Source organism: Rattus norvegicus, chromosome 12 (genome assembly GCF_021556685.1).
Source record: "Rattus norvegicus strain SHRSP/BbbUtx chromosome 12, alternate assembly SHRSP_T2T, whole genome shotgun sequence".
Lineage (NCBI taxonomy): Eukaryota > Metazoa > Chordata > Mammalia > Rodentia > Muridae > Rattus > Rattus norvegicus.
In genome coordinates this window covers 17,175,648-17,201,439 of record NC_141545.1, presented here as the reverse complement: position 1 = coordinate 17,201,439, position 25,792 = coordinate 17,175,648, and the positions used below count along the sequence as shown (strand labels likewise).

General features: G+C 47.1%; 1 protein-coding gene across 1 annotated transcript in view; it reads left to right on the top strand.

Moving 5' to 3' along the window:
* Positions 1–10,307: 10,307 nt before the first annotated feature.
* Lmtk2 (lemur tyrosine kinase 2) overlaps positions 10,308–25,792 on the top strand; it is an 81,655-nt gene continuing 66,170 nt past the window's right edge. The window contains 1 exon segment of the mRNA NM_001427236.1: positions 10,308–10,711. Within this exon segment, the coding sequence (NP_001414165.1) occupies positions 10,606–10,711 (106 nt within the window). The 5' untranslated portion in view covers positions 10,308–10,605.

The following is a 25,792-nucleotide window of genomic DNA, read 5'->3' as shown; positions in this document are numbered from 1 at the left end:
CAGACCTCAACACTATGAAAGCGTTCTACATGCTCGCTGGGGATTCTAGACAAGTCTTCTACCACTAAACCATACCCTAGTACAGAATGATCCTTTTCCTGTCCCTCATATATCCCAGGATGTTATTCCTTTTCTTAGGAGGTCACCTGACTATCTAGCCTCAAATTCTCCAGGGGTGGACCACATAAGATTCTGTATCCTGTCTCTCCAGGTCTTGCTTTGCTTGTAAGTTCAGTCTTGGCTTCCGGAAATCCCTACTGGCCCAGGGCTGGGCAGGGGCCTAAGGGTGACGTAGCAGGTACTGAGTGGCAACAGGCATGAGCCTTGCCCCATCTGCTTACATGTTAGCTTGCACCTGCCCTTTCCCAGTCTGACCCAGTTGTCTACTTGCCTTGGCGGGAACCAACACACCAGGGGTGACGCCCAGTGTCAGCCTGGTTTTATGGGCTTGGGGCAAAGGCCCTGTGACTGGTGGGTTGGGTTTCCCACGTGGCCTGTGCTCTGCCTGTCTTAGTAATCTCATCATGAGTAGGGACCTTATCTTTTTCACCTCACCGTCTGGATCGTGCCTAACGCGCACTGCGGTCACGTGAGGGGTTTGTTGAAGGATTGTGGAAGGAATGGGAGAAAGTCAACACAACTTTGCAAGGAAAGCCGATGGCCCAAAGAAACTAACAATTAAAACAGGGATCGGAGCACTGTGACCCTTGTGGCTTCAGTAGGACTCCCGGAGTATACTTGTGTCCTGGGTCTGAAAGTAGAAATAGTACCCTTACGTCCTGTGGGGATAAATGGGAAGAGTCAGGACCTGACTGTACATCACCCTAAGTCATTCTAAGCCTCATCTCTGTACCAGACTGAGTGCCTGACTCTGCCTCCCCTTCCTGTCCCACTATATACGAGGGTCCCAGCATCTTATACCACATCTTCCTTTTCCCCATCAAAACTTATCTGGGTCTGCCTGACAGAGAATCACAGTCTCCACTTCGACACACCAGACCAAAAAAAAAAGTATTGAGACCTGCACACAGCCAGGTCTTGGTGGGGCACAGCTTTAATCCCAGTACACTGGAGCAGAGGCAGACAGATATCTGGGTTCAAGACCACCCTGGTCTACAGAGCGAGTTCCAGGGCAGCCAGGGCTACACAAAGAAACCCTGTCTCTTTTGTGTAAAGGAGGGAGACCTTTCACACATCCGGAGCGCTCCATGTCTCCTCCCTTTGTTTCACCCACCTCTTGTCTATCTTTGAGATTCCTGCTTGTCTTTTATTGCTGTGAACAGACACCATGACCAATATGAGTTTTATGAAGGACAACATTTAATTGAGGCTGGCTTACAGGTTCAGAGGTTCAGTCCATTATCATCATGGTGGGAACATGGCAGCATCCAGGCAGGCATGGTGCAGGAGGAGCTGAGAGTTCTACATCTTCACCCGAAGGAAGCCAGGAACAGACTGAGCATCCCCAGGCAGCTAGGAGGAGGGTCTCCAAGCCCACCCCCACGGTGACACACTTCCTCCGACAAGGCCACACCTTCTAATAGTGCCACTCACTGGGCCAAGCATATGCAAACCATCACACTGTTCAGATGTCACCTTCTCAGAGAAGTCTTCCCTGAGCGCCTGTGAAGGTTGCCTTGCACACATGCTCTTTGACACCTAGTACGTAATAATAGTTCGTTCTCAGGGTCTTTCATAAACAGCTGTGAGATTGTGGGCCTCAGCCAGAGCAAAAACTCCAAGAGAACAAGGGTGGAGCCTGTGTTGTCCATCGCGGTTGTGCAGGTACCCACTATCTAGTGAGGGTGCACAGGTAGCTGACGATTCAGAAATGTCTGAATGAGAAGGATGCCAAGTGGGGTTGCTGCAGCGTTTCTTTGGAGAAACCTAGGCTGCATCCAAGGGAAGGCGAGGCCCAGAGTCTTTGCAGGTATTTAAAGTAGCTGAGAGGGTTGGGGGATTTAGCTCAGCGGTAGAGCGCTTGCCTAGCAAGCGCAAGGCCCTGGGTTCGGTCCTCAGCTCTGAAAAAAAGAAAAAAAAAAGTAGCTGAGAGATGATAATAAGACTCTTGGAGAGTGGTGAGGTTAGACACAGTAGAGACAGGAATGGGATTCTGGACATGAGCAACATGAGATTAAAGTACATATCACCTGCTCTCGGTCTTAGCGCCATCTTCCTTGTCTCCTGCGCCATGAGAGCGAAGTGGCGGAAGAAGAGAATGCGCAGTCTGAAGCGCAAGAGAAGAGCGATGAGGCAGAGGTCCAAGTAAACCATCTTGTGCACCCACGAAGCCTGCGGGAGCAGAAGTAAGGGATGCTGAAGCCCGGAACGCTGGAACAAGTAGTTGGACTGTATGCTGCTGTCGGTAATAAGTCTCAGTAGACCCCGAATGTCACCTCGCCGAGATCAGCTGGGAAAATGACTACCTTCCTCACAACCAAAACAGTCCCGCTGGCCCTCTGCCCTGGACCTTTGGCATTCTGGACTAGTCCTGTTCTCTCTTGTGGCCAAGTGTAACTCGTGTACAATAAACCCTCTTGCTGTCAGCTGAAGAAAAAAAAAAGTACACATTACCTTAGTGCACACTGACCTAATCTCTTACCAGAGAGGCATAGGTGGAACAACTTGGTCTGTGTCTTATTTTTGCAAAAGATCTGCAATATGTAGTTTTTTCTTCTCTTGGCTTTGGTTTTGAGAGAGAGAGAGAGAGAAAGAGAAAGAGAAAAGAAAAGAGGAAGAGAAAGAGAAAGAGAGCCGAAGCTGGCCTCGAACTCAGTTCTGAAATTACATTATACACAATTGTCCGTATTTCTAGAAAAAAATTATTTATTTTGATTCTATAGTGTTTACCTGTGTCTTACGGTCTTACCACTGTGAACAGACACCATGATCAAGGCAACTCTTATAAAATCAGCATTTAATTGGGGCTGGCTTACAGGTTCAGAGGTTCATTACAGTCCATTATCATCAAGGCAGGAACATGGCAGCATCCAGGCAGGCACAGTACAGGAGGAGCGGAGAGTTCTACATTTTCATCTGAGGCGGCTAGTGGAAGACTGACTTTTAGGTAGCTAGAGTAAGGGTCTTAAGCCCATGCCCACAGTGACATACCTACTCCAACAAGGCCACACCCACTCCAACAAGGCCACACCCACTCCAACAAGGCCACACCTACTCCAACAAGGCCATACCCACTCCAACAAGGCCACACCTCCTCCAACAAGGCCACACCTACTCCAACAAGACCACACCTTCTAATAGAGCCACTCCCTGGGCTGAGTATGTACAAACCATGACTACTTGCATATATGTTTGGATAACCGATAATGTGTGCCTGGTGCTCTCAGAGGCCAGAAGAGAGCCATTAGATCCCTTGTAACTGGAGTTACAGATGTCTGAGAGCTGCCAAGTGGGCTCTAGGAACCAAACCTGGGTCCTCTACAAGAAGAGCCTCTTAACCTCTGAGCCATCTCTTCAGCCCCATGTCTGTCTACTTTTGACTATGCGTTTAAAAATGTTTATTTATTTAATTATTTTCCGTAGGCAGGGGCATGCTGTGGTGCATATGTGGAGGTCAGATGACCATTTAAGGGAGTTGGGTTTTTTTCTTCCCATCACGCGGATCCTGGGGATTGAACTCAGGTCCTTGGGCTTGGTGGCAAGCACTTTTGCCTGCTGAGCCATCTCACCTACCCCAGTAGTCATTTGTTATTGTAAAATGCAGCAGAGTTGTGGGAACCGACATCTTATGTTTGGTGCACCGCATGCCTTTAGTCCCAGCACTCAGGAGGCAGAGGCAGGCAGATCTCTGAGTTCAAGGTCAGCCTGGCTGGCCTACAGAGGGAGTTCGAGGACAGCCAGGGCTACACAGTAAAACCCTCCCTTGACAAAAAACAAAAACAAACAAACAAAAGCAAAAAGGAAAACCACATAATATACGGGTTTATTTATATCTAATATCCAGAATGGGCAAGCCCCCCCAGAAAGAGGAAGTAATTTAGGGGTTGTCTAGGTCTGGGGGAATGAGTAGGGCTGGGAATAGGTACAAGATTTCTCTTATTTTATTTATTGGTGGGTGAGTGTGCATGCACAGCTGATAGCATGGCGCTCTGTTGGTGGCCGGAGGGCTACCTTCTATCACGAGGGTCCTGAGGACTGAACTCGGATTGTCAGTCTCAACAACAAGAGCCTTTTACCTGCCGAGCTATCTCACCAGCTCCAGGATTTCTTTTGCGGGCGATGAAAATATTCTAAAATTGGATAAAGACTAAAGAGCGGTTACGTATAAAGTGCTTAGAGCAGTCTGACACATCAAAAATCGATCCTAAAGTCATCGTTAAATTAAGCTTACCTCCAAAGGAAGGCATACATGCTGATGAACTCGGAGGTGGGAGTGGGGGTGGAAATTTGTTCGCTTAATAGGATTTTAAAGTGATTTTTTTTCCCCATTCTTGAATGTTACTGTCTGTTGTGTACTTTTTATAAATCTTGCCATCGTCTTGCGGAGAGCATCATTATATCGGAGTAGAGATGACATATATCAAAAGTGTTCATTTATTAGACATAAACTATGTTAAACTGACTTTCTCCCCCACCTTCCAAGTGGGAAGTGGCTCAGGGCTCTGAGAGACACGTGATGATTTGCCCTTGAGTCACCAGCCTTAGGCAGGATGCAGAAGGCAGCAGAAGGAAGACGGCAAGGTTTCCACAGAGATACATTCGGATGAACAGGCAGCAAAGCCAAAAAAGAGTCAGTTAAATTCCAAGCAGTATGAGACTGGCAGAGAACTAGGGATTGTGATGAACATACTTGGTCCCCCAATATGCCTAAAGCTGGATCAAAGTACTTCAACAGCAAAAATAGGATTTAAATTAGAGAAGCAGGGACAAACCTTAAGGAGGTGGTGCCCGAGAGGCAGTTTAGCAACCTTGAGCACTGGCTGCTCTTCAGAGGACTGGGTCCAAGCCCCAGCACCCATATATCGGCTGATAGTCACCTGTAAATTCAGTCCCAGGGGCCTCTTTGGGAAGAACGTGCAATCTGGCGCTGCCTGTGAGTGCCCTGCCAGCGTATCTTGTATTTGTCTAGCTCTTTCGTTGGTGTTTTTGGACACAGGGTTTTGCTATGTAGTCCGGGCTGGCCGCACTTCCTGAGTTCTGAGATTACGGGTGTGTACAGCAACACCAGTTCTTTCTATGTACCACGAAGGATGGAACCCCCGGCCTCTGTGCATGCTGTGTAAACACTCGGCCAAGTAAGCCACACCCCCAGCATCTTCTGAAGTTGACCGAGACGTAGCGTGGTAAACAACTGAACAATTTCCATAGTTTTGAAGAAGTTCACTTTGACTACTAAAAGTTTTGTTGTTTTTTTGATTTATCATATATGTTGGGGTCCAGGAGCTGCCCCCCTTCCCAAACCGCATGAACACAGGGGGAGTTTATGGAACACACACCTAAAGACTGATCGACCAGGGCAACAGCTCAGGCTCGGGAGACATTTCTCAGGGGCAGCTTACAAAGGCTAAAACCGCAACAGCACAATGAGCTCATTAACAGGTGCTGGAAGTGCTGCCCAGTGGTTAGCCCTGACTCAAGCCGTTTTAGACATAACAGTTCACATTGATTTTTAATTTGATGGGTCCTATGAGAAGCTTATGGTTGTGGAATGTCTTTTTTTTTTTTTGTTTTTGTTTGTTTGTTTGTTTGGTTCTTTTTTTCGGAGCTGGGGATCGAACCCAGGGCCTTGCCCTTCCTAGGCAAGCGCTCTACCACTGAGCTAAATCCCCAGCCCCTGTGGAATGTCTTAAGAGTAACAAACCTCTGGGGCTGGGGATTTAGCTCGGTGGTAGAGCGCTTACCTAGGAAGCGCAAGGCCCTGGGTCCCCAGCTCTGAAAAAAAGAACCAAAAAAAAAAAAAAAAAAAAGAGTAACAAACCTCGATGTAGATCTCTCCTAAGAGACACCCCCAGAATACAGCAAATACATAGGCGAGTGCCATCATTAAACCACTGAACTGAGAACGGGACCCCCGTTGAAGGACTCAGAGAAAGGACTGAAAGAGCTTGAAGGGGCTCGAGACCCCATATGAACAACAATGCCAACCAACCAGAGCTTCCAGGGACTAAGCCACTACCCAAAGACTATACATGGACTGACCCTGGGCTCCAACTGCATAGCTAGCAATGAATATCCTAGTAAGAGCACCAGTGGAAGGGGAAGCCCTGGGTCCTGCTAAGACTGAACCCCCAGTGAACGTGATTGTTGGGGGGGAAGGCGGCAATGGGGGGAGGATGGGGAGGGGAACACCCATATAGAAGGGGAGGGACAGGAGTTAGGGGGATGTTGACCCCGAAACCTGGAAAGGAAATAACAATCGAAATGTAAATAAGAAATACCCAAGTTAATAAAGATGAAAAAAAAAATTAACAAACCTCAGAACATAACAGGTATGTGGTCAGAACGACCCTACTCTGAGTCAAGTTGTATTTTCTATATCAGTGACTGGCAAGCATATACTAGCAATGACATGAAAGAGCTGGTGGGCATGGAACAAAATGGCTACAGCTATGTCAGAGGGATAGGGGAGGTGTGGGGGCAGGCCTCAATAGTACATGTGGTGGGAAGGTATCACATGCTACAGCACACATGGGGCATCTGAGAACAATTTATTCGAGTCCGTTTTCTTTTACCATGTGAGGCTTGGGGACCTTCCCATGTCAGTCAGCAGCACATGCTTCCCCTGCTGAGCCACAGATTTTGCAATGTTCGTGCTGCTTTCCATTCTAGAAACACTTCTTCCTATTGCCTTTAGTTTTTATTTTCTTTTTTGAGACTGGGCTCCCCTGTGTAGCTCTGGCTGTCCTGGAACTTGCTCTGTAGATCAGACCTTCCTTGAGCTCAGAGATCTGCCTGGTTCTGCCTCCCTGGTACTGAGATTGAAGACATGTGCCACCGTCCCCCAGATCGTTGTTTTTACTCAACTGTACATTTCTATAACGTCATTTGGGGGCTTTAGTTATTTAGGGCAAGGTTTTCATGTAGCCCAGGGTATCTTTTGATCCCCTGATCTTTATTACCTCCTAAGTGCTGGGATTTCAGATGTCTTCCACCATGTCTATGACTCCATTTTACTGGGTCTGAGGGCTAGAGATAGAGCTCAGTTACTAAAGTGCAGACCCAGCATCCGTGACACACTGGACTCGAACCCCAGTAGGACAGATACCAGGCTTAGTGACACATGTCTGTAATCCAACCACTTCGGAGGAAGAAATGGGGGTATCGGAAGTTCAAAGTCATCCTTTGCTACATACTGAGGTCAGAGCCAGCGTTTGCTACATGCGACTCTGTCTCAAAAAGAAAAAGAAGGAAGGGGAGGAAGAGGAGGAGGAGGAGGAAGAGGAGGAAGAGAAAGAGGAGGAAGGGGAGGAGAAGGAAGGGGAGGAGGAGGAGGAAGAGGAAGAGGAGGAGGAGAAGGAAGAGGAAGAGGAAGAGGAGGAAGAGGAGAAGGAAGAGGAGAAGGAGGAAGAGGAAGAGAAGGAAGAAGAGAAAGAAGAGGAAGAGGAGGAGGAAGAGGAAGAGGAAGAGGAGGAAGAAGAGGAAGAGGAGGAAGAAGAGGAAGAAGAGGGGGGGAGGAGGAAGAGGAGGAAGAACTGGAGAGGATGGCTCGGCAATTAAGAGCACTTGACTGGGGTTCAGTTCCCAGAACCCATTTGGGCCACTCACAACTGCCTGCAACTCCGGGTCCGGAGGATTAAATGCCCTCTTCCAGAATCCGAGGGCATGGCACAAACGTATTCAGGTATACAAGCAGGCAAAACAAAACAAAACTCACGAAATAATCTTTTTTTTCCCTCTTTCTTTTTTTCCTTTATTAGAAAGAATGGAAGTGTGTTTAACTACTGGCCCACAGAATTCCAAAAAATTTTAACAACGACTTTCATCAGGACCCTCCTGAATGCCCTGTGTGATCAGAGCTGAGCTCTGAAAACCTTTAGGGTGCTCACAGGGCACCACCTTTCCACAGTGGCAAGTCATCCTGGGCTAAACAGACTTCATATCCTTCAGCAGGCAAGCCTCTAGCAGGGCTCGCTGGCAGGACAATAATGCCAGAGGGTAGGGTCTTCTGAACAATGGCTTGGCATTGAGGAAGACTTGGAGAAGGCAGCAGATAAGTGCAAAAACAGGGAATTATTATTGATTCTTTTTTTTTTTTCCGGAGCTGGGGACCGAACCCAGGGCCTTGCGCTTCCTAGGCAAGCGCTCTACCACTGAGCTAAATCCCCAACCCCTTATTATTGATTCTTACCTCAGAGAATCTCACCTTAACTTCTGCTAAAAGCTGACTTTTTTTTTTCCTGCCTGACTCTGAGGTGAAACTTCACCAACCCAACAAGTCTTTGTTTGTCTTGTAGAATCTCTAACTAGAAGTCTTTGAGCCAAGTACTGGGCAAAGGTAGAAACAGTGAGGTGGGGGCAGGGGTAAAGGTTTCCATTAGACACCCTGTGAGGAATGCGTACCTTAACCCATGCCCCATGGGAGGGGGAAAAACAGTTGTGTGTTTGTGTGTGTCTCAACTTTGGGGCTTACTCAAATAAAAACAAAACCTGCTTTGTGATCACAGAACAACTCGTTGTTGGGGTGCATCTTAATTATGATTAATTACCAGGAGGATTATGAGGAAGGGCTTTCACTGAGCCAGCTCTGCTCCTCACAGAGCCTCTTGTCAGGTTGGAGCATGAATTCCTGGTTCCTTGAATGCAGCGGGTTGAGCTTCCGGATGGAAGTCAATGCACAACAGGACAATTGTGCCTCCTTCCTAGACCTTTGCCTTCCTTCCCTTCTCCACAGAAAGACCAGTAGAAAGAGGCAGAGTTGAGCTCCGTGTCATGGGCCAGCTACTAGTTTCCTCAGGATTTTTAGTGCGGCTTGCCTCAATCAACAGACATCCTGTGCCCCTGTCTGTGCTGAATTAGCACCACGGACAGCTAGTATTCACAGTGGGTATTTGGAGGGAAATTGGAAAATGCGGAAAGCTCTGAGTTTGTGAGTTGCTAAAGTCCCACCTGATAAGATACAGAACCAGTCCCTCAGTTGTTTTCATTCACGGATTGGACTACCAGAGTCAGCAAAGGTAGCTTCGGGGCTGTGTTAACTGTCAAGCACTTTCTCTTGTTTCTTTTGTGTGTGCATGGATGCGTGTGTTGTGTTTGCGGCATGTGATTTGTACATGTGTGTGCATTTTCTCCACCCCCACTCCTGGGTGTGTGTTTGTAGGCCAGAAAAGCCAGAAGAATTTTTTCCTCAGGGTCAGGGTCCACTTTTTTTTTTTTTTTTTTTGGAGGCAGGGTCTCTTATTTGCCTGAAACTTGCCTAGCAAGTTTGTCTAGCTTGTCAGCAAACCCTAAGGACCCATCTTTTTCTGTCCCCTCAGCAAGCGTTTTTTTCTTTATGTGGGGTTCTGGGGATCGAATCCAGGTCCTCATGCTTACAAAGCAAGCAATCTCCTCAGCCTTCTCCATTGTGTTTGAAACATCTTCTACCCCACCTGGAAGCCTCTCCCTCCTCACACTCACCACCAACACCCAGCCCAGGTCCTATAGAGGACACCTATTTCACGATAAGCCCAGCAGGAGATCCAAGGTGACTCAGACAGGGTTGCTGTCCTCAACTGGTTTACAGTCACAGGAGCAATAAAACATGGGCTGGGGTGGAGTCGTAGATGCTTATTTATTTGTGGGATTGGGTAGAAGCCATCGATGAAGTCATATTCCAGGTGTGTCTTGATGAACGAAAAGAAGAGCGTCTGCCAGGTGAACAAGAGGGGGCAGGAAGGGCTGTCTTGGCAGAAGGGCCAGTTTGAGCTCACTGCTACGTCAGCGAGTGAAGTCATTAACACTCTGTGCTTGATCAATTGAAAATTTAAAAAGTTCAAAGTTCCTCAGAAGCTGATCTGAGGGTAAACCTAAGGTGAAGAGGCTAAGGAAGTTCTGAGAAGTAAAAATGAAGAAGGTAAAACCAGGGATAAAATATCGAGAACCATGTTGGTAAAAATAAGAAAAGAAAAATAAAAAGAAGGAAAAATAAAGTCCCAGATTGAATTATGTGGGTTATCATGGTCTTCTTTATATCTTCCTAAAATAATTCTCGGTGTTACCTGCTGCCCACGCCTCATTCCTCCGTCTGCAGGGGGCGCACCGAAATCCATCTTGCCTCCTATGGCTGAGGGGGTGGGGCTTCAGGAGTCAATATGGATTGACGATTGGCTGATCCAGGTGTCGGTCACGGCATCCCGCCTCCGCTCTACGTCACATGACGCAGCCCATCATGGCGGCGGGAGCGCGGCTGCCTGGGCCCGCGGCTCCGCAGGCTGGGTGCCGTTGCTGCTGTTGAGGGGCGGCGGCGGCGCAGACGGGCGGGAAGGATGATGCTGGCTCTGTGGCCAGAGCGGCGGATGCAGACCGGGAACAGGGTTGACGTTTGGCTAACGAGACGTGTGTCCCGAAGCAGCCGGCGCCGGTGTCGCTGAGGCGGCGCGGAGGGCTGACTGACTGAAGGCGGCAACCCGAGAGCCGGCCCCGGCAGGGGACCGCGCGGTGGACGAAATGCCGGGACCACCGGCATCATCGCCGCTGCCGATGCCGCTGCTGCTGCTTCTGCTCTTGACCGTCGGCAGTGCCCGGGCCGCGCCACTTCCGCAAACAGGTGCAGGTGAGCGGAGCCCGGGTGCTGCGGGGCCGCTGCGTCTTGCGGGGCGGCGGCGAGGTCGGCGGGCCTGCGGGGTTGGGCCACCTCTGCGACGGATCGGAGGCCTGCGGAGGGCAGGAGGCCGCGGGGTGCGAGCTATCCTAGGGAGATTTCTTGCCGCAGGGGCGTGGGATGGGGGGGCGGGGGCGCGGCGACGCGGTGGGGGTTGGGGAAGACGGCGGGGCGAGGTGGCAGAGACGGGTTTCCCTACATCCCTGGGGGACTCTTCCCGGACTCTAAACTTGTTGCCTAAAGGTCCCTCCAGCTTCTGTCCTCTCGACACTTCTTCCTTTTTTCCAGATGTCACCTGCCTCTTGTGGCTTTTCTCGCGTCCTATAATAAGAACCGTTTCTTATCTCTCGTCATTCCTTAAATGAAACACAATGACTCCTGGAAGCTGTGCAGTTTCCTTGGCTCACCGAAACTTGTTCTAAATTTGTAAATTGATTTTAGATGCTGAGGTTGTTGGGTTATTTGTCTATTTGTCTGTTCATTTATTTTTCGAAATGAGTCTCTGGGGATGAGAAAGGAGCAAAGGATGCGTATCTTTGTTTTGGGAAGCTAGTGACTGGTGTAGCAACTTTTGAGTAACCATTGACAGATTGGCCTGAGGGTAATTGAATTGCCTATTTAAGTGATATTAGTGAGTGATTCTCTTTTCAAGCCCTCAGCCCTTCTATATTTTCTGCATGTAGTTGTGATCTGGAGTTTATAAATAAAACTTCAGCCAAAGAAACCATCCCAGAAATTTTAAGGATTAAAAATTCAGTGGTGGGGGAGGTATTGACATTTCAAAGAACTTTAGAGGTTGGAAGAAACCGTATAGATGATTTAGTCCAATTTCTTCATCTTTTGCATTGAGGATGCTGGAACCCTGGTGATCAAAAGATATACTCAAGGTGACACAGCCAAGTTGTAGTTAGATGCAAACCCAGGTCTTGGATTCACCTTGTCTTGTGATTGCACCCCTACCTCCCAGTTCACTTCAGCTCTCAACTGTCTGTGGAATGCCCCTGAGGCCAAGGTTTAAGTGTAGAACTGTCTCCAGTCAATATGGGTGTTTCAAACAAATCTACAATGATAGAGGGTGATGGCTTCCAGAACTACACATATACATATACAGGGTATATGCCATTGAGTACCATTCAGTTGAGCGTTAGGTGGTGAGGTTACACTATCTAATGTAGCACCGTCTTTGTGCTATCCCCTTGGAATCAAGTCTTTTTTGGTGACTTCAGTGTTCTGAGTCAATGGATAAGATAACTGGATGTCGGCAGAAGTTGATAGTCAGCCCGGATAGCCTGGCAGAAAATACCAGGGAAGCTGGGAAAGATTATACAGAAAGGAGGTGATGTTGCTATGTAAGGGTATTGACATTTAAATGGAAAATTAACTCCAGAGTAGCAGTGGGTAGAGTGCGTGTGACCTGGGGACTCCAGAAACTTCCAGAAGTTCTTGTGCCTATCAGTTTTTATGCATTCTGAGCAACCTGAAAAACATAAACCCACGAGTTCTTGACATAAGGTTTTGACACACGGGAAGGCCAGGTGATTTGTATCCACTTTTGCACATTTTTCTTTCCTGTTTTGGTCCTTAGAGGGAGCTGTATAGACTGTATAAATGATGTATTATTAAATGTCAAACATAGATGTGTGGAATTGTTTCATTGTCCAAACAGCTTATGGATATTACAACTGGGAGAGATTTCTCCCCCCTCCCTCTCCCACTCCCTTTCTCTCCTCTCTCTTCCCCTCTGCCTTTCCTGTACTATGGATCGAACACAGGGTCTCACACATGCCCAGCGTTCAACCATGGAGATAGATTTTTTTTTTTTTTTGGATCAAGGGTAAAGAAACTTTCTTGTTAATGGTATTTATTGAGCCCACTGGATATATATGTTAGATAAAAGAGCAGCTGTGCAGTGAAAACATAGCTGGGGTGTCTGATGATCTAGAGACCTGTACAAAGCAAGACTAGCCTTCCCAAATAAGGGTAGGCCCCCTTTGTGGGCTGGTTTTGTGTCAACTCAACAGAGTCGCCAAAGAGGAAGGAGCCTCAGTGGAGGAAATGCTTCCATGAGATCCAGCTCTAAGGCATTTTCTTAATTAGTGATCAGTTGGTGCCATTCCTGAGCTGTATAAGAAAGCTGAGCAAGCCAGGGGAAGCAGGCCAGTAAGCAGCACCCTCCATGGCCTCTGCATCAGCCCTTGTCCTGGGGATCCTGCCCTGTGTGAGTTCCTGCCCTGACTTTCTTCAGTGATGAACAGAGCACTGTGGAAGTGTAAGTCGAAGAAACCCTTTCCTCCCCAACTTGCTTTTTGGCCATGGTGTTTTGTTTCAGCAATAGTACCTAAGACAGCCTCCTTGTTCTTATTCTTTGGAAAGGTCAGACTGTTTAATGGTGCCTTTGAGAAAGCACACTTCTCAGAAATAGGTTAGGGGTGTGTGTGTGTGTGTGTGTGTGTGTGTGTGTGTGTGTGTGTGTGTATACTGGAGGAATATACTTAAAACCAGGTATGGTGGTGCACACCTGTTATCCGAACACTCAGGAGGTAGAGACAGGAGACTCAATGCAGGAATCAGGGCCAAATGTAGTGATTTTGCACATAGAGAGTTCCAGGCCAGCCATGGTCTCATATTGAGACTCTGTCTCGAAATACAAAACAACAACCACAGATACATGAATTAGGCTTTATTCTGTGCTTGCCTGTTCACATGGGAAACAAGGGAGCTATGACTTAAGTTCTTTCTAAGTTTTTATTTATGTGTATGGGTGTTGCCTGCATGTACATCTGTGCACCATATGGGTGCTTGGTGCCTGAGGAGGCCAGAAGAGGGCGTCAGATCCCCTGGAACTGGAGTTAGAGATGGTTGTGAATAGTCATGTGGGTGCTGGGAATCAAACACAGGGCCTCTGTAAGAACATCCTGTGTTCATGTTGCTGAGTCATCTGTGTATCTCCAGCTCTTTATTTCTTAAATGCACTTTTTAGGTTAGTATAAAAAGTAATAGACTTCACTAGGGCATCTTTACTCATACATAACTTTAAAATTGAAATTAAGTTATGTATGATGCTCTTGTTCTGAGTAATTTTCAGGATCGGAAATTAAAAGGTGTTTGCTCATTGACTGACAGTAAAACTATGTAAATATGTGGGTTGCCATGCCCATGGAAGGTCATTATGCCCCTCCCCTTTTATTTTTTGAGGCAGAATCTTACTGGATAGCAAAGGCTGTCAACCAAATCAGGATCCTTCTGCCTCAGCCTCTGGAGTGCTGAGATTACAGGGGTGCACTATGCCTGATGCATGGTGGCTCAGAAAACATTTTGTTGTTGAATTATATTGTGGGCCACTTTGTGTCTGAAGGATGCTCTTATATCGACCTCATGTCTACAAGTCCCTTTTCCTGAAGACCCCTATTTCTACTGTATGGGCCCTTGTTGTGGAGACTGAGAGTTCGCTGGGTCTCACTGGGAAGCTTAGGGAAAGGGAGAAAATCCAGTTTTTGCAAACACAGCGTGCTAAGTGACCAGACTAAGGTTATAGTGAAGTTCTTTACTCTATGGTTATCTGATCATGCTTAGGAAACACGTATGTACCTCTTTTAAGAGCCTTTGGATTCATGGCACAGATCTGAACGGGAAGAAAAGAAAGATCATAGAGTGGTGTATGTGAATGGATTCCTCTGAGCCACATGGTCTCGTTCCTATTAGTATAGTGGTTAGACAGGGAAACCCACTTCTATTGTTCTGTGGCATATTAGGTCACAGTACAGAGGAAGCTTAGCAGTTCCAGATAAAGGCCCTCACTGAAGCCGGTGGGTCTCAGCTGCTGATTAAAAGTAGCTTATGAATCTGGTGCTCGCAGTTTAGATTTGGCAAACAGACTTGTATCTCGAACAAGTTTCCTACGGTCAAGGGATTACTTTCCAAAGTTTGAATTTTTGTCTTAATTTTCACAGCTTCTGATAAATAAATATTTTTCAGTAGTCTTCTCATGTAGACTCCAGGGCTCACGGATGGACTTAGGTTGGGACTGCTCTGATCGCTTTCACTTGGTGACAACTTTGTGTTACCAAATATGCTTCTCTGCACTGTAATCAAAACTCTGTCCAGTTTTGTAGCTGATCAGCAGTGAGGTTACTAAATCCTTAGAGCTTGCTGTTATCAGTGTTCTGACTGTTCATGCACTTGAAATTTGGAAAGTCCTTGGGCCCTCTCCATCCCCTGTGGGCTGTGTCACTTTGATAACAGTTGTACATATAATAAAAAAAGGACATTGTCATGTAAAAAAAAAGGAATATCCTGGTTCTGAAACAGTTAAAATAAATGGGTCCTTAAAAAAAGTCTTTGTGGCAGTGCCTCACTCCTAGAATCCCAGCACTGAGAGGCAGAGGCAGGTTTGGCTCTGAATTTTAGGCCATCATGGTCTGCAGAGTCCCGGGTCAGGCAGGGCTACACAAAGAAACCATGTTGAACCCCGCTGACACCTTCCCTCACAATTGAACTTTTCAGTCCAGTCGAGAGTAAAGTTCTTGAAGCAGTTGTGGAGGGAACCTACTGTCCTGAGTAGAGCCTGGGCTTTCAGCTGGACCCGGGCATGAGATCTTCCTCTTCTGTTTCATTAGCTTTTATGTCAGCTCAGGCCAAGGGCTGAGGCAGGGAGAACCTAAGTTCAAGGCCAACCTGAACAACTTAAGAACCAGTCTCAAAATTGGAAAAAGAAAAGTAAGGGCTGGGAGCCTGGCGTAATGTACACACATTTAATCTTAGTACTCAGAAGTAGGCCTGTTCTCTGTGAGTTCAAGACCACTATGGTCTACACAGTGAGTTCCAGACCAGCCAGGGTTATATAGTGAGGCTCTGTCTCAAAAAAAGAAGGGGCTGGGTAAGGTTGGGGATATGGCTTCGTGGCATTTGCCTAAGTGTGCAGGGGACCCTAGGTTCAATTTTCAGTCCTGTAAAGACAAAAAGAAAGAAATCTTAGCTTCTCAGAACTCAGCAAACCAAAACAGAAAAGTGGGGTCTAGAAAGGCGACTCAGCTGTTTAGAGCGCGCGTTAGCCCATGTAGAGGACCTGGATTCAGTTCCTAGCACCCAGATGGTGGCTCACAACCATCTGGGGCTCCAGTTCCGTGGGATCCAGTCTACTTACTGTCCTGGCTTCTGTGGGCACATGGTGCACATACATATACAGTAAGATAAATCTTTAAGCCGACGTAGTAAAATCTATGTGAACAGCTGTTGGAAGGGTGGGTGGACAGCATCACGGTGTGCACCTGTGCCGCTTCACGTTGTACTGGGTGATGTAGAGTTCTTTAGTGCCTCCAGATTCTTTGTAAATTGGGTGGATTGGCTAAGCACAAATGACACAGCTCCAAGGAAACAACACTTTGTTAACTTTGTTTTTTTTTGTTGTTGTTGTTTTGTTTTCTTGTTTTTTTGAGATAGAATTTCATGTATCACCTCAAACTTGCTCTGTAGTGGGGATGACCTTGAGCTGTAGTGAGGATGATCCTCCTGCCTCAACTTTCTGGGTGGGATTGGAGGTATGTTGCACTGTGGTCAGTTTTACATGGTGCTGGGGACCGGTAAGGCTTGATGAGTGCGAAGCAAGTCTCCACTACCTGAACTGCATCCCTGGGAACTGACAGACAGTCCCTTACGTGCTGGCTGTGTAACATGGGATATCCTTTTCACTAGATTTGAAAATCTGTTGCTCAAAATACCTTGCTCTATGGTGGCTGGAGAGCCTGCAGGGGAGACATCGTCTGATAGGCCTAAGAGGCCATATGAGCTGGCACAGATTCTTTCTGTTGGGGAACCATCTAGAAATTGTCAGGATGATCTAAATTAGTCAGCTTTATGTAATAAACCTGTTTTTAAGCTCCATGATGACTAAAGCTCTTGCAAGTGAACAATTGCTGGTTTTACTTTACTTAAAGGAACCATGAGCAATCTAAGTTTCCTTAATCCCAGACACAGTTGCAGATTTTCGTGAAACACCCATAAAGGGTACGTGCCTAAACCAAGCAGGGGGTAGCCAACCCAGGGCTGATGCTTCCCGTTTTAAATCTGCTGGGAGATGGATTTCCCCCTCTCACACCATCCATCTTTACAGTTTACTGTCTGTGCTTTTTCTCTGTGGGCCAGCAAGATGGCTCAGTGGGTAAAGGTGCCTACCGCCAAGCCCAACAACCCCAGATCAATCTCCACACTCCACATGATGGGACCCACAGGTTGACTTTCAAAACTTGCATCCCTTCTTTCCCTACAAATTAAAAAATAAATAAGTATAATAAAAATTGCTGGGGTTGGGGATTTAGCTCAGTGGTAGAGCCCTTGCCTAGCAAGCGCAAGGCCCTGGGTTTGGTACCCAGCTTTGGGGGAAAAAATTGCTGACCTAGTTGTAAAGAATGACATAGGCTGGAAAGAAAAGGTTGGACTGATGTTTCTGGTCTGGAGTATACTGCCTATTCAGGCTGTACATTCAACTTTCACTTTTCTTTGCATCTTCAATTGAAGATATCATTTTAAGAGCAAACTAAGGCACAAGTAAGTACTTGTTGTACTTTTAGAGGACCGAAAGTTCAGAGCCCAGCACCCAATCAGGTGGCTCACAACTTAGCTGTTAACTCCAGCTCCAAGAGAATCGGTACTGCTGGCCTCTTCTGGCACCTGCACTTAAATGCACATACCCACTTGCAGACAGACACACACTCCTATACATAATTAAAAATAAATCTTTTTTTTTTTAAACAAATGTTCATTTATTATATATGAGTACACTGTAGCTGTCTTCAGATACACCAGAAGAGGGCATCAAATCTCTTTACAGATGGTTGTGAGCCACCATGTGGTTGCTGGGAATTGAACTCAGGACTTCTGGAAGAGTAGTCGGGTGCTCTTAACCGCTGAGCCATCTCTCCAGCCCAAAAATAAATCTTAAAATAGTAAGGAGAGCAGAACTAGGGAGCCAGACTAGTAGTACACACCTATAATTTTACCACCCAGGAGCTTGAGGCATAGGATTGGGAATTAGAGTCTAGCCTGGGCTACATAGAGAGGTCCAGTCAGCCAATGCTACATATAGGATTGCATAACTCACTGGTAGAGTCTAAGGCCCTGTGTTCAGTCCCCAGAACTACAAAGGAGAAAGAGAAACAAAAAAACAAAAAGCCAGAGAAATGTGGCTTTTTTCAGTGTGTTGACAGGACGAAAATATTACAATGGTGTATTTTAAAATTGTGGCAAGTGGTTCTCTTGGAACTGTGCCTTGGCATTACAGTTATTTGCCACAAAAGATAGGCATATCAGAAAAATAACCTCAGTATTTTTAAAAAAATGTTTTTCTTGGCAGAGGTTAGCACAGTGCAGCAGTCTCAAATCTCGCTTTATTTTATTGTGACTCAGTTGGGGAATGAGCGTAGTGTCAGTGGGTCTGAGATCTAACAGGATGGTGGGCACCTCTTGTTCCACCCGAATATGTGCCCATTCGCCCTCCTCTGGCCACTCCTGGATCCTCCTGGGCCTTGGCTGGAGTAGGGGAAGGCATGACATTTCAGTTTTGACAGTCTGGCAGATCTGGATTTTGCTGTATGCTTATTTGTTTTAATATTTTTAAAAGCCTATGTTACTGTCAGTTCAAATAAACCACCAGGACTACAATAGCTCCTGGCTCCTTGTGTCTGGCCTCAATTTGGTAGATACCCATCTGGTGTGCTACACGTCCTTCCTGTCTCCATTCAACACCTTCTATAGCTGATGATCGGCACCATCTCTTCTCCACCTGTGTGTATGTACATGCCTGTGTACATGCATGTGTGTGCATGTAAGCAGGAGTCAAACTCCATTGTCGTTCCTCAGGAGCTGTCCACCTTGTTGTTTGAGACATGATCTGTACTGGCCTGTAGCTTGCCAAGTAGGCTAGGCTGGCTGGCCAGTGAGCCCCAGGGGCCTCCCTGCTGCTGGTATTGCAAGTGCCTGGCTGTTTTGCATGAATGCGGAGGACCAAGCTCAGGTCCTCACACTTGTGCAATAAGCACTTTACAAACTGAGCCACCTCCCCAGCACTTTCTTAAGAGCTCAGTTGACCTGCTTTTAGTTTACGAAATGCTCTGTACAAATTCTCATCTTCCTTTTTAAAGCTCTTCACAGACCCCACTTCCTCTAAGTCCTCTGCTCTGGTCCATGTCTTAGAGATTCCTACCCCAGTAACAGGTTGCTGGTTGAAGGCATTGCAACTTAGGTTTTGATTTTTCTCAGCACTCAGCCAAGTTGTATTGAAAGCAGAAACACACATATACACGTAGCACACACAGGACAGACTCGTCCAGTAGAGGGTTCTCCAAGGATGCTGTCCCAGGTTTTGATTTTTTCCTTTTAAACTTTAAGTGACACTTGAAGGTATAGATCACACTTATTCATCAAAACATTTTAAAGTAAATAAATCGTACACCGAAATACTGTAAATGAAATAGAAGGCAGTAAGGGAAATTTACTAGTAGGCTGTGTGATCAATCAGTGTAGACCTTCACATTGATAAGCCCTTTCAGTTGGCTGGCCAGCCGTGTCATGTATGTGTAGTGCTCTGGACGGCATGCCACAGGTTGTAGATGCTGAGTCCCAAGTGTAGGTCAGGATGATGGAGACAATCCTGAATCCACCAAACCACGGTGCAGGGTTTGCATATATATAACAGGAGGTGGTGGAAGCCAGAATCTTACTCTCTTGCATACTTGATTGTAGCCATTGACCGTCAGCTGGAGCAAGGGCATTTTTAGTGTGGTGTTTTGTTTTTGCTTTGTGTATATGTGCACATGTGTTGAGGTGTATGAGAATACATTTGTGTGCAAGTATGCATGTATATGTAAGTGTTTGCATGTGCAAACCAGAGGACAGCCCCAGATGTTTCTCAGGCACCATCTGTCTTTCTCACTTGAGACAGGGTCTCATTGGCCTGGAATAGTGTGTGGGCTAAGCTGACTGGACAGCCTGTTTCCCGTGCCTCAGTGATAGAATTACAATGGCATACTATGCCACCTGGCTTTTGTTAGCTTTTTAATCCTATGGATTATGGGAAGGGCTTTGTGTGGTGGGTTGGTTGGTTGGTGTTCAAGTGCTGAGGATGGACCCTGGGCCCTTGTGTGTGCTCCTGAGGTACCCTTCTACTCTCTGCTTTTTCTTTTTTTCTTTTTAAGGTAGGTGCAATGAACTTCATTGATGATATTCAAGAGAGGAGGGTTGGGGGGAGAGGGGAGAAAAAAAGAGTAGTGCTCTGGAGGCCCTTCCCATTATTGTGGGGCTTTGGGATGGAAACGGAGAGGGACATGCTCAGTGTCAGGAGCTGAATTGCGAAAGGAACTCCTCAGTAGCTGAGGGCTTCTTTCTTGCTCTCATGTCCTTGCTGGAGTGGGTGGTCCAGGGCTTCTTACTCCTACAAGGGCAGTAGGCCATGAGGTCCACTACTATGCTGCTGTAGCCGAATTCATTGTCATAACAGGAAATGAGCTTGACAAAGTTGTCATTGAGAGCAATGCCGGCCCCAGCATCAAAGGGGGGAAGAGTGGGAGTCACTGTTAAATCACAGGAGGGAGACAACCTTGTCCTCAGCGTAGTCCAGGAGGCCCTTTAGTGGGCCCTCGGATGCCTGCTTCCCCATCGTATTGATGCCATCATACTTGGCAGGCTTCTCCCTCCAGGCAGCATGTCAGATCCACAATGGATACACTGGAGGTAGGAACACACAAAGCCACGCCAGTGAGCTTCCCATTCAGGTCTGGGATGACCTTACCCTTGGCAGCACCAGTGGATGCAGGGATGATGTTCTGGGCAGCTCCGTGGCCATCACACCACGGCTTTTCAGAGGAGTCATACACAGTCTTCTGAGTGGCAGTGATGGCATGGACCATGGTCATGAGTGCTTCCACAATGCCAAACTTGTCATGGGTGACCTTGGCCAGGGGGGTACAGGAAGCACTGCTGACAATCTTGAGCCAGTTGTCATACTTCTCGTGGTTCACACCCATCACAAACATGGGGGCATTGGCAGAAGTGTGGAGATGATGACCTCATTGGCCCCACCCTTCAAGTGAGCCCCAGCCTTCTCCATGGTGGTGAAGATGCCAGTAGACTCCATGATGTCACCCCACTTGATGTTAGCGGGATCTCTCCTGGAAGATGGTGATGGGCTTCCCGTTGATGAGGAGCTTCCGATTCTCAGCCTTGACTGTGCTGTTGAGCTTGGCATGGGCAGAGTCATACTGAAACACGTAGACCGTGTAGTTGAGGTCAATGAAGGGGTCATAAATGATAACAATCTCCTCTTTGCCAGATGAGCTGTTTGCCTTGGTGACCAGGTGCCCAGTACGGCCACATCCATTCGCACCAGCCTTCACCATCTTGTCTATGAGAGGAGGTTAGCACTGCATGAGAAGATGCGCTGTCTCTGGAACAGGGAGGAGCAGAGCGCCTTCTCCACTCTCTCTTTCCATTGGCACCATAGTACATTTGTACTAACGTTAATCACTACCTTTGTACCAGCCAGGAACCATGTGCTAGTGATTTCAAGTTTTCCAGAACAGCCCCCGTCACCCCCAAGATTGAACACAAGACCTTCTTTGCATACACTAGGCAAGGTCTGTGCCACTGAACTACGTATGTCTATTTGCATCAGGACAGGTATTTTGTAAAATGCTCTGTAACTTGTTTGTCTGATACTTCTGTTTTCATGAGAAAGGGTCTCAGGTCACTGTAGGGTAGGGCGACCTTGAACTTCTATCTCTGTACTTTTGGGCCTTTTGCCTTCAAGGTTTGCATGCTAAGGTTTCAGGCTCACTGTACCATCTTGGCTTGATTATGGATAGGAGGAAGGTCACGAGATTAAAGTGGCATGCTCATCGGGTCAAAGGTGCCACACACTTCCCCTGTGACCTTCACTGGTCACCTTCCTGGTGGTACTGCCCTCCTCTATGGGTGCAGGCCACATTTGTAAGGGTGTGTGTGTGTGTGTGTGTGTGTGTGTGTGTGTGTGTGTGTTGCACACACATGAGAATGGAGGCCAGAAGAGGGCATCAGGTTCCCTGGAGTTAGTGGCAACTGTGAGCTGCTCAGTTTAGGTACTGGGGCCTAGAACTTCTAAGCCTCGTGTTTGCATCTTTTCTAAGATTGCGTCAGTCACTGCCCTCAGCTTGTGGGGCTAGGATGGAGTCCAGGGCTTCCTGTGCACTCAGCAGGCACTCTCCCAAAACAGCCAGCTCCCAAGCCAGATCCCAGCCTTCAGCCTGTTGCTAGAGCTTTTCGTTTGTGTCATGGAAATGCAAACACATGCAGAAGCAGAGCAAGCAGTGTCTGAACCCACAGCCACGTTGAAAGCCATGGTCAGTCTTGCTTCACCTGCGCCCTTCCTGATGCTAGAATCCTTGATTTTATGTAGATTTCAGTTCCAGCTGGGTTCCACTGGAGCTGATTGGGAGCTGAGTGTGTTTTATAAAACAGGATCCCCTCGCCCCAGAATCACCTACCTACTTGTAGAGTTGCAGATGTGGAGGCCCAGACTCACCAACAGCACGAGATCAGAATTCTGTAGGTTTTCTTAAACCCCGCCTCACCCTCATCCTAGCACAAGTGCTCTGTCGTCTAGATACACACTCAGCCTCTTTATAGAGATTTGATTTGCTGGCCTGTTTGAACTGATAAGATTGAAGGAAGCAAGAGGTGTTTACATTAACTTATTTTCTGTGCTTTCTTAGTGTGTGTATGGGGGTGGGGGAGAGAGAGAGAGAGAGAGAGCGAGAGAGAGAGAGCGCAAGAGAGTCGAGAGCGCGTGCGCATCAAGGGCTGCTGATGCTATGGAGCATGTGTGAGGACAAATTCTTCATCCATCCTGTGGGTGCTGTGGATGGAACTCAATCCCTCAGGCTTGGCCGGTGTCCTTATGGACTTTCTCCTTTGTCTGCCTGTCTCTGTCTCTAAGACAAGATTTCTCTGTATAGCCTTGGCCATCCTAGAACAGGCTCTGGTAGACCAGGCTGGCTTTGAACTCAGACGTTCTCCTGCCTCTACCTCAGGCACTGGGATTAAAGGCATGTGCCACCATAGCTGGCTTCTTTATGGATTTTCTAAGAACTTACTTGGGGACAGCCTAAAGGTTTTATGTTCGCTTTGTTTCTTTTCTTTCCTTCCTCATCTTCCCATCCCTCCCATGCCCTCCATTCCTCGTCCCTCCTTCTTAGACAGTGTTTTATTGGCTCGGAATTCCCTAGGCACTTCCTCACTCACAGGCCAGACAAAGCAGCCCAGCTAGAAGGACATATCTCACAGACAGACAACAGCTTTTGGGATAGCCCCCCCCCCCTCAGTTGACCAGGACCCACATGAAGACCAAACTGCACATCTGCTACATACATGCAGAGAGGCCTAGGTCCAGCCTGTGCCTGCTCTTTGCTTGATGGTTCTGTCTCTGAGAGTGCCAGGGGTCCGGGTTAGTTGGTTCTGTTGGTCTTCCTGTGGAGTTCCTACTCCCTCCAGGGTTCACAAGTCTTCCTCCTATTCCAGAAGAGTCCCCAAGCTCCATCCATTGTTTGGCTGTGGGTTCTGCATTTGTCTGAGCCAGCTACTGGGTGGAGGTTCTCAAAGGACAGCCATGCTAGGCTCCTGTCTGCAAGTATAACATTAATAACATTAATAATCATTAATAGTGTCATGGATTGGTGCTTGTCCATGGGATGGGTCTCAAGTTGTTTGTTATTTTTAATTACCAGTATGTGTGAATTTGTGTAGGGCATAGGCACATGAGTGCAGGTATCCAAGGAGGGAAGAGACTTTGGATCCCTTGAAATTGGAATTATAGATGGTTGTGAGCCAGTTGATGTAAGAACTAGGAGCCAAACTCAGGTCCCTTTGCAAGAGCAGTATGAGTTCTTAACCACTGAGCCATCTCTCCAACCTGGTACAAAGTATTCTCATGGGCTGAAAGCGGATGATTGTGTAATTAGTTGTATGTCATTAAAAGAATGTCATAGGCTTACACATTTATTTTCTTTTTTTTTTTTTTTTTTTTTTTTTTTTGGAGCTGGGGACCGAACCCAGGGCCTTGCGCTTGCTAGGCAAGCGCTCTACCACTGAGCTAAATCCCCAACCCTCAGGCTTACACATTTTTTAAAGCAAAATATGCACCTTGAATAAGAGTATTTACCTGTAAGCATCTATACTAAGTTTTGGTAGAGCAAGATATTTTACTTTATTTTATTTGAAACACAGTCTGACTGTATTCTAGGCTATCCCTGGAGTTCACCATGTAGAACAGGCTGGCCTCAAACTTGCATTTAGCCTACTGTTCTATCTTCTAAGTGTTAGGATTACAGGCACATGTTACCATAGTGGGCAGCCCTTAGCATTTTATTTCAAAACTGGGGTGTTGTGAACTGTTGGCCATCTCACAGATCAGCCACAAAAGCCATAGCCCTAGGTTCTCAGAAGTCTGAAGCAGTAGAATTGCTCAAGCCCAGTAGTTCCAGGCCAGCCTAAGACCCTGTCTAAAAGAAAAAGTTGCTAACAAAGTAATGTACAAACTGCAGATTTTTGTTCGGGAAGCTCAATAAATCCAACCCGTGCTGCTTTAGAAAGGAAATTCTCTTCCTCTCTGTATTCTGCCCAGAATTCCCCTCTGTAGTTTGGCTCTCTTAGACAGCAACTGTTCCCTCCAGAGATGCAGCCTGTCGGTTACTGGCAGAGCCCCACTTGACTTTTATCTCAGACTGTTATTAAAGCCAACACCCAGATGCTGATTGCTAGTGAGGCACTGAAAAAAATAACAAACCTACCAAAATAGCCCCCTGGAAATACTACCCAAGGACCATTGCAGCAGGCCTATCTAGAAATCTGTAATCAACTCAGTTTTCTTTGCAGAAAATAAACCTTAAGGAGATGGGAGATGGCTCCAAAAAAATTCATGTGGACCCGAGCTTGATCTTCAGATGCCACCTGAAAAGTCAGCATCAAATGATAGGCACCAGTAACTCAGTGCTGAGATAGGCGGAGTCCTGGAGGTCGCAGGCCAGTCAGGGCTGAGATAGGCGGAGTCCTGGAGGTCGCTGGCCAGTCAGGGCTGAGATAGGCGGAGTCCTGGAGGTCGCTGGCCAGTCAGGGCTGAGATAGGCGGAGTCCTGGAGGTCGCTGGCTCTTTGTATACACCATACTGTCCTCAAAGTTAAAAAGATCCGTCTCCCAAGTACTGGGATTTAAAGGCACACACCATCACTGCTAGCCTATAAAATTTCATAAATAGTTAAAGAAAAGGCAATATTAAAAATCAGGAAATCAGAATACTAAAAGAATAACTTTATTTTTAATTTTTATTTTTATAAGTGTTTGTGAGTATATGTCGTGTGTGTGTGTGTGTGTGTGTGTGTGTGTGTGTGTGTGTGTGTGTGTGTGTCTTCAGAGGCCAGGACAGAAGTGAGTACTAGATCCCCTGAAATTGCAACTATCATTGGTTGTGAGCTGTCCACTGGGGGGTGCTGGGACCAAGCGGGACCTGAGAGACAGCCCAAAGTGTGTGTGTGTGTGTGTGTGTGTGTGTGTGTGTGTGTGTGTGTGTCGGGGGGTGTGGGGTGGGGGGAGAGAATCCATGTACGCATGCACCCATGCTTGTGGAATTGTGAAGCCAGGGGTGTTGGATTCCCTGGAGCTGGAGTTCACCCATCTGAATGGCCAAACATGGGTGCTGGGAACCACAGGGTCCTCTGCAAAAGCAGCACACTTTCTTATCTTAGCCATTTAAGCCATCTCTCTAGCTCCCTCCCTCCCTCCCTCCCTCCCTCCCTCCCTCCCTCCCTCCCTCCCTCCCTCCAAAAGAATAGTAGCCTATGCTAGCCTTGAATTCTGTATGAAGCTGAGGATGGTACAGTGCTGGTGTGAAACCCAAGGCTACATGCATGCTAGGCAAATACTCCCGACTGAGCCACTTTCCAGATCCCCAAGAGAACAACTCCACTTTAGTTTCCACCTCTGAAATGAAGTTGCACTAGTTAATTAAAAGGGGAA